At 40.1% G+C, this 12306-nt stretch overlaps 1 protein-coding gene across 3 annotated transcripts in view; it reads right to left on the bottom strand.

Annotated features, from left to right (window-relative positions):
* Window positions 1-365: 365 nt before the first annotated feature.
* Window positions 366-12306, bottom strand: part of LOC145355323 (ATP-binding cassette sub-family D member 2-like) — a 91886-nt gene continuing 79945 nt past the window's right edge. The window contains exons 9-11 of one of the 3 annotated variants that reach the window (XR_013888953.1): window positions 7571-7696; window positions 7391-7471; window positions 3300-3401 (exon numbers count right to left, since the gene is read on the bottom strand). Coding sequence is in view for 2 of the 3 variants with exons in the window: in XM_080207283.1 (XP_080063409.1) it covers window positions 3191-3401; window positions 7571-7696 (337 nt within the window). In the remaining variant the exon portion in view is untranslated. Of the gene's footprint in view, window positions 3402-7390; window positions 7472-7570; window positions 7697-12306 lie in introns of all 3 variants that reach the window. The other 2 variants (XM_080207283.1, XM_080207284.1) reach the window with 2 other exon arrangements.

Below are 12306 nucleotides of genomic sequence, written 5' to 3' on the forward strand. Positions count from 1 at the left end.
GTATATTGTGGGTTCAACCTTCACTTCACAGACTTAAGCACATGATACAAGCTGACACTTCAATACACACTGGAGATAGTTAAATTACAGCTCAATCTGCCTTCTGAGATGGACAGAAAGTTCCCTTTGGCACTACTCAAAAAAGTGGGTTGGGAGTTCCCCTTGTGATCTGATTAATATTTACCCATAACTACAACACATATCTAATTGCTGTCTGTGGAACCACATGATGTTCATATTGCCCAAGTTTCTATACATTACAATAGTGATGACTTCAGAAGTACATCTCAGGCTATCAAGCATTTGGGATATGCTGAAGCCATGAAAGACGCCTTATGTGTCCTTTTTGCTTTTATTTACTTCAAAGGTTACAATGCTTGCTTTATAGTAAAAATTATGGAAAATGTTCTTGGTAAATCAGAAATTTTAATTTTGTAACAATAAATCTATTGTTCTCCAAAATACAATACACATGGTGCATTTACGTACAGATTAAATAAAACAGCAATTTAAATGTCAAAACATAGTTGATATTCATTTGAGGTAAATTTTTGACTCGTTTTAGATTGTGATTTACTCTCTGCACTGTTTGAACTGGTCAAGATATTCCTCTCGAAGAATCTACAAGTCAGATTAAAATATTAATGCCAAACAGTACAAAATGGAAGTTGAATATAGTGATATTTCAAGTATACTGCAATTTGGCATCATTTATATATATTGCCTTCGTTGGTAAACTTTGTGACATATTAAAATACTCTCTGCTGCAGTTAAGTATCACATTTTTGAATGTTCATCCAATTCTCTTACCAGTCCTAACATTACAAAGGAAACTGGCTAATATTGGCTGGCAGGAAAAGAGTGTTGCATTTGAGATGTCTCAGGTAACTTGGACTATTTTTTAAAGTATAAATGTGCATCACCTCATCTATTTCCATCGTAGGTTGATTGTACCTGTCAACAATAAGTGAGTCTTGATCAAACGTAGAGCTTCTCTGTGCAATATCTATCCATTGAGAAGAACATTAAGTTTTGGCCTACAATTTCCAAACTTGCAATCTGGTATTTGATCACTTATACCAGAATTACCACCTCAAAAATTATAGACATGCAAAACATGTAAGGGTAGAAATTTGACTCAGGTGCTGGCACAAAACAGGCAGAATTGGTTCAGCCACCCATTAAAAGCAGAAGCTGATATTCGGTTGCTGTTATTGCAAGTGCTGCATTCAACTGGCCATTTTGCATCATCGCCGGGGTTGATTTTCTATCCATAGTTTCTTGTACTTTTTTTCTTGTTAAAATATAAAATGCAATGAATTTGTAATTATAAAGCTCTTTCAAACACTACAGGAAGAAGCGGCCTTGCTGTTTCCTATGAACATGCAATTTTTTTCCTCTTTCACATCCTGGTCCAGCCATATGAATATTTTGTTGTTGGAACTACTACGCCATAATGTTTTCGCAAAAATGCATGATCAGAGATAATTACTATCAGATTTCATGCATCATGCAAAAGAGATTTTAGAATATGAAATTGGTTTTGAGGTACCATAGTATTAGTTAGACTTGCACAATACATTTTGAAAACCAATATTTTACAGCATACAAACATGCAGTTAAAGATAGAATATTACTGGCAAATTCTGTCCCAAGTATACAAATGGTCCATTTCTGTTTTTACATTAAAGCAAACTTTATCATGGATATATAAATTACCAGTTTATTTAGAATTCAATCTTAGTTACACAAAACACTAAGAAATTATAATGGACCAATGACAATTTAATACAATTGATAAAAATACAACTTCAAACTCAACATTTTTTTCAAATCTAAAAACAAATAAAAAGGACACTCATGAGCTCTGACGGTCCATTTCTGGCTGCCATTTTTAGCTTACAAGTTTAAATACTGGCTCTGATTGTCACTTGAGCTACAAACTTTCCTCAGTGCACATGTTCCATATATTCTAGATGAAACATTTTGCGCCAGCAGAATGTTCTGCATCAGGAGAGGTATGATGGAAACAGGACCAGTCCTGCACCACAGAAGCATGTTGATCAACCAATTCATGGTCCACACCATCCTGATTGGGAAGGAAACGGGGTTAAATAAATAACAATTCAGTGGCTCAATGCGGCAAAGAATTTAAAATGGTAAACAATACAAAAACCTGGTATCCTAGTCTGAAGGATACCAAAGACAGAAAACAAATTCTGTCCAGGAGAAAACAAATTCTGTCCAGAAGAGTTTGGACTCTGATCTGAATAAATTCTAGCCTATGTATGAAAGCTTTTGACATTGTTTGTGTTTTAAAACACATGATTGGACTATTAGTGGTAAAATGCAGGTATAATAAATACAAATAATAATACTTCCTTTGTTGTAGCAAAAGATCTACATTTTATATAAACTGATATGGTACTGCTTATTAATATTTAAGGTAAACAATCATTATTTGGAAAGAAACCACACAAACAATGAGCATAAATTGGTAATTGGGAGCTGTAAGAAATCCAGAAGCAATGTTTAGTAGAGTTATGTAGTAGTAGTAAATAGGGAATTGACATTTCATGTGAAACCATGTTTAGAATTCCAGACCTTATGTTGTTAAGATCTATTACAATCCCATATTTTAAAAAAAGTATATTTAAGTGCCCCTATCCCTCCTCTTCTCCCCAAACAATGGATTCTTAGAATTAAAATAAAATACTGTTTGTGGTTGTTGCAAAGGAACTTCCTGGGCAGAGTGCTGAAGAAGATGATGGTGTGGCATCATCCTTGTCCAAATTTAGGCTGGTCACTTGCTGTTGTGACACTTTTGTTAAAACAAAATAAGGCTCTTTCAATTTGGGCAGAGCTTTGAATTACATTTAAAGAATTGGAACTAATTCCTTGCAAAGTGCAAATTCTAGTTTCCCCTTAACATCCATAATATTTTTAAGAAAATGCTTTCAAAATAATAGCTAAATGCTAAAATTTCAATCATATAAACCTGGAAAAGAAAGTTAACATATCACAGTATTCTAAAGGAATGATAAGATTACTTATGTAAAAATTCAATTTTATCGTTCTGGAAGAAGCTAATTATTCTTAATAAGTAGGAAATTCTGTTTTTATTCATTCTGTTTGCCTCATGCAATTCTTGTGTGGTTTTTCTTATGTTATTCACATTCATCATGTGTCATTATTCTTCAAATCCAGTGGTTCTTAGTACAGAGTCTTCTCCCAAAACCCTGCACAGTTCATTTAGCCGCTGTTGCATTTGAGGGACTCCAGCCAGTTGAGACTCAAGTCGTTGCTTTTCTTCAGCCAGTGAAAGTCGAGTAGCAGTGTCCAATTGTTCAAATCGCCAACCACCCTCCCCATCAAATTGTAACAAGTGTGTGTGGTATTTCCTACAAAAATAATTCAAATTAACCATACAAATATTCCTTTCATTCTACAAAAAACAAAGCATGTAGGTGAAAATAAAGGACACAGTTTAACTTTGTTGTTAAAAGCAAAATACAGTGGACGTTGGAATCTGAAACAAAAACTGAAAATGCTGGAAAATCTCAGCAGGTCTGACAGCATCTGTGGAGCCAATATTTCGATGACCCTTCGGCAGCTCTGAGTTTCAAAATCCCTTCCATTCTACACTGCTGTGCATTTCTTCCAACTTTCTTCTGAACCCAGATTTCACAGAAATGTGCAGAGCAGCATCCACTGGGAACTCCTTTGGGCAGAGTTGAGTTGGGGAAAGACAGGACATGTGCCCTTTTTATGGCTGCTTGGTAATTTTAAAGATCCAATCTGAATGTTTATGAATGGTGAAATAAAGAATGGGTGAGTGAATAGGATAGGTGGGTGGGTAATGGGTTAAGTGGATATGAGTTAAGATGGATAGTCAGGTTCAGTCAGTGGGGTAGATGAGTCAGGTTTGGGGAAGGAACGGTTGTAGTCAGGTTGGGTTGGGGTTCAACAGGTCAAGAGGTTGTCAAGTTAGTTTGAGGGTAGTCAGGTTGGGTTATGGGGGATAGTCAGATGAGTAGTCTGATCAGGGTGGGGGAGGATAGTGGGTCAGGTCAGGTCAGAATGGCTGACTGGTTGTGGATTTAAGAACATAAGAAATAGGAGCAGGAGTAGGCCATCTGGCCCTTCGCGCCTGCCCCGCCATTCAATAAGATCATGGCTGATCTGTCGTGGCTCAGTTCCACTTTCCCGCCCTCTCCCCATAACCCTTAATCTCCTCTCTTATCAAAAACCCATCAACCCGCGTCTTAAAAATATTTAGCGAGGCAGCCTCCACCACTTCAACGGGCAGAGAATTCCAGAGATTCACCACCCTTTGAGTGAAGAAGTTCCTCCTCAACTCCGTTCTAAACCGCCCCCCCTTTATCTTGAGGCTGTGCCCCCTAGTCCTACTGTCTTTTTTGAGCGGGAAGAGTCTCTCCACCTCTATCCTATCCATCCCATTCATCATCTTATACGTCTCAATGAGATCTCCCCTCATTCTTCTAAACTCTAACGAGTACAAGCCTAGTTTATTCAGCCTCTCCTCATAGCTCAACCCCCTCAACTCCGGTATCAGCCTAGTAAACCTCCTCTGCACTCCCTCCAAGGCCAAAATATCCTTGCGCAGGTGCGGCACCCAAAACTGCACACAGTACTCCAGCTGCGGCCTCACCAATGCCCTATACAGCTGCAGCAAGACCTCCCTACTTTTATATTCAATCCCCCTCGCTATGAAGGCCAGCATCCCATTCGCCTTCCTGACCACCTGCTGCACCTGCAGGCTGGGTTTTTGCGACTCATGCACAAGGACCCCGAGGTCCCTCTGCACCGTCGCCTGCTGCAGTTTTTCGCCACGTAAGTAATAGTCCTTCCTACCATTCTTCCTACCAAAGTGGACCACCTCACACTTGCCAACATTAAATTCCATTTGCCATTTCCTGGCCCATTCGCCCAGCCTATCTAGATCCTTCTGCAGACTCTCCACACCCTCCGCACAATTTGCCTTTCCCCCAATCTTGGTGTCATCAGCAAATTTCGACACCCTACACTCGGTTCCCTCCTCCAGATCATCTATATAAATGGTAAATAGCTGAGGCCCCAGCACCGACCCCTGGGGCACCCCACTAGTCACCAACCGCCAATCCGAATAGCACCCATTGACCCCCACTCTCTGCCTCCTATTTGACAACCAATCCTCTATCCACGCTAACACCCTACCCCCAACTCCATGTCCTCTGACCTTCTGCAGTAACCTCTCGTGAGGTACCTTATCAAACGCCTTCTGAAAATCCAGAAAGACCACATCCACCGGCTCTCCTCTATCCACCGCCCTAGACACATCCTCATAGAACTCCAGTAAATTTGTCAGACACGACTTCCCTTTAATGAAACCGTGTTGCGTCTGCCCTATCAAGCAATTCCCTTCAAGATGCCTCGCAATTTCCTCCTTAATGACGGATTCTAACATTTTACCTACCACAGACGTTAAACTAACCGGCCTATAATTCCCCGCCTTTTGCCTGGCACCCTTCTTAAACAACGGCGTAACATTAGCCGTTTTCCGATCTTCCGGCACTTCCCCGGAATCCAGCGACGTCTGGAAAATAACCACCAAGGCATCCACTATAACCTCCGCCATTTCTTTCAGAACCCTCGGATGCATTCCATCCGGTCCTGGGGACTTGTCCACAATCAGCCCCTCCAGTCTGTCGCGCACCACCTCTCTAGTAACAGTAATGTCATTAAGACCCTCCAGTCCTACCACCTTTCCATCGCTAACACCCGGCAAATTATTCACGTCCTCCTCCGTGAAGACAGAAACAAAAAAGTTATTCAAGACCTTAGCCATATCCCCATCCCCTACCACTAGGTCCCCTTTCTCATCCTCTAAGGGACCAACGTTCACCCTAGCCAGCCTCTTCCTTTTTATATATTTATAAAAACTCTTGCTATCCTTTTTTATATTAAGCGCTAGCCCAGCTTCATAGCTTCTTCTACCCTCCTTTATCAACTTTTTTGTCAATCTTTGTTGACATTTAAACCTTTCCCAATCCTCTTCTCGCCCACTATCTAGAAGTTATACTGCGTTTTAATTGGTCTGTATACTTGTGGGTAACTAATCAGTTAAATAATATAGCACTGTCCATAGTTTATCTATGGCTTTAGTTCAAAGTCAAAAACATTCATGCAGGGTTGCAGAGAGCAGGACAATTTCCCTTTGCATATTGAAACTTCCCCAGTAATTCCCACAGAAGTCCAAGGCCCAGGGCTTCCACTGGATCCTGTTACGAACCTTCACTCATATGCCTGGTCTCTGATGATCTGGAGACGGGAAGATTTGGCTCAGTGTCAGCAACATTAAGCTATGGCCTTTGGCCTGCTCAAGATGTAGAAATGCCAGCATTGGACTGGGGTAAACGCAGTAAGAAGTCTCACAACACCAGGTTAAAGTCTAATAGGTTTATTTGGTAGCAAAAGCCACTAGCTTTCGAAGTGCTTGCTGCCCCTTCGTCAGGTGAGTGGGAGTTCTATTCATAAACAGGCCCTAGGCCTGGTACAAGTATTAGGATGATGTGCAGCACTGGAGCAACCATGTACAATGGATGACTGGAATAATGGGAAATGTGAGGAGATGGTTGGGTTATGAAACTTGACAACACTTGGTGACAAAAATGCTGTTCCAGAAGGATTTGTGGGGAATATTCACAACAATTAAAAATAGCATTTGAAGTTGATTTACTGGAACATTTTACCAATGCTTCTCTATATTTTGTGGAATTATAAAATGTTAGGCAAGTTGATTTTCAACTTTTTCTGTTGATGCCCCTTACAAATATTGACAGTCTTCTGGAGAATCAGATTTCAAGTTCAAGTTACTCAAAGAGAAATAGTACATTCATTGCACTGAAAAAAGTATATGAACAGAAATAATGCCCAAGTAAGTCAACAAATAGAAAAAAAAAATCAGCATTTGGTATAACAAACCAGGAATGTAACTTGCAGTTAAAGCTATCACAAACTGTGATTCGAATTTCATTCATCCAAATATCTCCCAATCAGTAAATACATGCACATTTAATATTTGGAACTGAACTGATCTACTTCAGAATTTTCATTATCTCAAACATATTTTAAGATCATTTCCTAAATGAAGTTCATACTGGGCATTTAAATTTAATTTACAATATAACAGTTTACTGTCTCAGTAAATCTCAAATGAGTAAATTTGTAATTTTGGCTGATCTAAATTGATTGCTAATTCAGACAATGCATAAAGGACTACATTTCAGCATTGCATTTTCAATACATGAATACATTATACCAAACAGTGGAAGCATATTCTAATTTCTATTACAATCATTAATCCTTTCTCAGAATTTGGTATACTTACTTAGATTTGAAAGACAAAAAATAAATATAATTCTTTCCTCCATTACTGTACGATTGTGGTGCTGATTTCTGCAACCAGCTTCTGCAAGAAATTTGTTAGTAATGGAAAATATTTGGTGCAAACAGAACATAGTATGTGTGCAGTTTTCTTTCCAGCTTTTGTAAGGGGGTAGGTACTCACCACAGAGATGGCCTGTGAGTAATGGAAAGCAATGAGATCCCAGAATCCTTTGCGGTTTGAAATATTTTGCCTTCAACATCAATGCTTACAGCACTTGTGCATTCATCCAGCAACGCATATTTTGGTCTAAACAAACAGATTAACTAAACTTAGTGTGTACAAAATATACTGATACATTTTCAATAATACATACATGGGTTTTTTTGGTTAAATGCGGTTATTCAGACCAACTAGTCCATGTCATTGTTTATGCTCAAACAAAGACTTCTCCCACACTTCATCAAATTCTATCAGCATAAACTTTTAACGTTTTATTCATTGTCTGTTTAGCTCTACCTACTCAGATCTTTACCTCACTACTCTCTTCCTCTTTCCGTTTTCCCTACGGGCCTATACACTGTTTTATCTTGTCAACTTGATCCAGCTAAAAACAAGTTTGGATGTGATCATTGTGAATTCCAGTCATTGTGAAATTGTGACTAAGAAATAAGGAATACTTACTTTTAGATAGTGCCTATCACAGCCACAGAATGTCCCAAAGCAATTTAAATAATTTTAAACTGTAGACATTGTTGTAATGTAGGAACCATGTGGTCAATGTGCACATAACCAACTCCCACAAACAACAAATAATGACCAGATCCTTTTTTTCATGATGACTGAGGGATAAACATTGACCTTGATGTCAGGGATAACTCCCCCGCTCTTCTTGAAAATATAGCCATGAGATCTATCACACCCACCTGACAGGGTAGACAGAATACTGGTTTAACATCTCATTCAAGAGTCAACAGTCTGATTTTCAATTGCCGATGGGAACTGGAAAGGTGTGAGCATAATCTGAACTCTGCGGCAAAGGGCAGCATTGGATCCTGCCAACGCTAGATCTCCAAGAAAGTTTGCAGCTCTCAAAGAGCCTGCAAAGGAAGTGGAAAGGGAAATCAGCTTGCTGCCAACTAATGGCCTGGAAGCTTCCCCTTGAACTTGTTCAGGAGTCCGTCCAAAACAGAATGGGATTTTCAATCTTATTTCCAAACATGACTGAATAGTCTTGCACATTAACACACAGCTGTTAGAGTTCATAGAATCTGTACAATGCAGTAGACCCAGAAACCAGAGTACCTGGAGGAAACCCATGTAGAAAGGAGGAGAATGTGAAATTCCACACAGTCACCCAAGGCTGGCATTGAACCCAGGTCGCTGGTGCTATGAGATAACAGTGCTAACCACTGGTGTGCCACTGTGCTGCCCTGTGGCCAGAGTCTGCACTCTCTCTCTGACAGAGTATCTTATCTGGGCTCTCTCCTCTGCCGCATCCCTGTAACCCCATACATTTCCCTTGGCTAATCTATCTAACCTACACATTTTGGGACACCAAGGTGGGGTGGGGGGGAGGCATGCACAACATAAAAGTTTTACAAATTCACTCAAGGGATGTGGGCTATATCAAAGTGGTTGCATTATTGCTTGAAAAGCCAGTCACATCAATTTTCTTTTTGTAATGTCCTAACTATGTTAGGGCTGTGGGTATTAAAAATGTGGTTTGCACACATAGCTTCAAAATAACAACAGATATATTGTAGGAGCTGCTCCCTGTACAGAATATAAAATTTAACAGGAGCTTGTGAAACATCCCAATGATATCACCAAAAAATCATGTTAATAGCTCTTAAAGTAATCATGCAACCGCTTAAATATATAACATGGGAAATGCTGGATAGGCTAGCATTTATAGCCCACTCCTAATTGCCCTTGAGAAGTGGTGGTGACGAGCACTCCATATAGCTTAGATGCACCTAAAGTGCTGAACTACTGCACTCCAGGTATTTTAGGTGCACCTGCACGCTGTTAAGGAGGGTTTTCCAGGATTTTGAACCAGCAACAGTAAAGGCCAACAATATATTTCCAAATCAGGATGGTGAGTGAATGGAAGGGGAATACTAGGTGCTCTTACGTCTCTCTGCCATTGTCTTTGTAGACAGTAATGGGCAGTCTCTGGGACTTTGGTGAATTCCTGTCATGCATCTTGTAAATGCTGAAAACCATGATTTGCCAGCTTTTTTAACTTAAAGACAAGTACAAAATTAGACAATGCCAGTGTTTAATTAAGAAGCTCAAGAGATAGCAATGAAATTGCCCCTCCAACAGAATAGCAAGTTGATCATTCAGAAAGACAATTTATGCTATGTCAATTACCAACTTAAAAGCAAGAGCCGGATGAATAACTGGCCAGAAATGGGACTCTGTATTGTAATTAAAAGCAGAATGTAGCATAATATACTTTGTAGCTCACAGGGTCTTTTTTTTAAAAAATGTGTGTCTAGAAGATCATAACAGAACTACAAATCCATTTCGAAGTTCTGGAGTAAGTGAACGCAGACCAATCACATGGAATATCAAAGTGTGCAGATGTTTGATGGTGAATGTGGTTTCCTATTTCTACATTATTTTTAAAAGACTACACAATTCCACCAAATAATCATGAGCTGAGGATGAACTAAAGTAAGCAAACTAATTAATGTAAACATGTACAGGATGCAATTTGTTTCAGGAAGATCCCCTCAAATATATCCCTGCAAAATGGATATTGGACCCTGTTGCTTGGGTGCAATTACACACAGCCTGGATCAACCCGTCAAATGAGCTGAGCCTATGGTCAAATACAAAAAATATCTAGCAACTCCATCTTAAAAAATTAACATTACATGAAGAATCTGCTCCAAACCACGCCATTACATGGCTTTGTCCATTAAAGCTTATGCTTCAAAGTCTGGCCAGCAGGTGGCTATGTAACAATGCAAAGGATGAATTAATGACAAATATAGGTTGACCGCTTAAATAGAGTAAAAATCTTTTAATCAACAAATTACCACAACACATCATCCTCCCATGTGCAGGTGATCAGGGTGCATTACGCCTCCTTCGTAAAATTGACCGAAACAAGAACTGAAATACGATCTGGTAGAATATAAGGGCCTTTGACAAGTAACCACTTACTCAACCTGAATGGAATCGCTGTGGTGCATTTGTTTGCATCAAAAAGACTAAATAGCGTCTCTTCTTTTTAATTCAATTGTGGGACATGGGCATCACTGGCTGATCAACGTTTATTGCTCATCCTTGAGCAGGAGGTGGTGAGCTTGAGCGATTGATACAACTAAGTGGCTTGTTAGGCCATTTCAGAGGACAGTTGCGAGTCAACCACACTGCTGTGGATCTGGCGTCACATGCTGACTAGACTTCCTTCCCTACAAGGACATTAGTGAACCAGATGAATCTTTGGGGCAGCATGGTGGCACACCATGCCCCCATGAATTCAAATTCCACCATCTGCTGTGGTGGGATTTGAACCCAGGTCACCAGAACATTAGCTGAGTTTCTGGATTAGTAGTCTAGCAATGATACTACTGAGCCATCACCTCTTTGTCCCACAAAAACTATAATCTCACTCCAGGTGATGGAACACTTAATGCCTGCACTCACACCCCACAAAGTTCCACAACCCACATCAATTGAGATCATGATTCAGACAGTAACATGGAAGACTCACTGTCCTACCTAACTGACAGTCTTTGCACTATGAGAAATGGCTAATTATTTAGAATTGTTAAACTGCTCTGTGGGAAAGCCGTAATAACAAAGTTCAGCAAATGTTGGAAACAAGGGGTGGAATTCTCCCATCTGGGACTGTGGTGAGCAGAAACATGGAATATTTCCTACTGCGGAAGCCTGCGGGACACCACGTGATATCTTTCAGCCCAACCTCATGAATTTGGAATGGGGTGTTTTGTACTGTATTCCACGGTGAGGTAGGCCTGATGACACATGGTCCACAGTTGTATCCGGGAGCCACATTGAAAACACACCCAACAGCACTAACCCACAACTGAAGATAGAATATGGACCTCCTGCGAAAGATGGATCTCCAGGAACACTCTTGAAGCTGGAAGATGGGCCTCTTTGATTACATTGATTTTAGAATACCCACATAGATGCTCCACCTATCCACTTTTGAGAGTCTCTGGGTCCAAGGATGCTTGCAGCCTACATTCCGAACTCTGGACACAGCCCCGGGCATTGTTCAGGCAAGTCCTAACATCTGCACGTCACATTGTTCCAGATGTAATATGCACCTGCATGTTTTCCTGTTGGTTTCGAGGAGAATCAGGCATGGGTTGACGATTCTAGTCAGGCCTTTATCGGTAACCCCATTAGCAGGATGCAAAATCAATTTCACGCTGGCCTCCAGTAGGTTTCCTAATCCGCCTTAGTGGGCACCAGCCAAAGATACCACAGGACAATAATACCGGCGTGAAACTCACCGACGTGCACTCCTGCCAAGTTCTCCCCACTTGTCTGCCACTGAACCCACCAGCAGGGCCATGTTAAGGATTCCACCATCGTTCCAGTTCTGACCCATATGGCCATTCCAATAACATATGGTATTCCACTTAAAAAGGAAAGCTGCAGGGCTGCAAAAACCCAAGTGCGGCTGGACCATTAAAAACTAAAAACAGTCTCTCGGAATGCCCAAATAAAAGAATATTTTAAATCAACTTTGAAAAATTGCTAGACTTTATGTAGAATATGCTCTGGATCATTTCAGAAAACTAACTAAACTGGATAAACGGCATTACAACTGCATTTTTACATTTTAATCTCTATTAACAAAAATTTTTCATGAACTATTGAAGTTATCACTGGGAGTGGTAGATCCTGATTTAACAATGATCATC

This window comes from Carcharhinus amblyrhynchos, chromosome 19 (assembly GCF_965287045.1).
Source record: "Carcharhinus amblyrhynchos chromosome 19, sCarAmb.v2.hapA, whole genome shotgun sequence".
Lineage (NCBI taxonomy): Eukaryota > Metazoa > Chordata > Chondrichthyes > Carcharhiniformes > Carcharhinidae > Carcharhinus > Carcharhinus amblyrhynchos.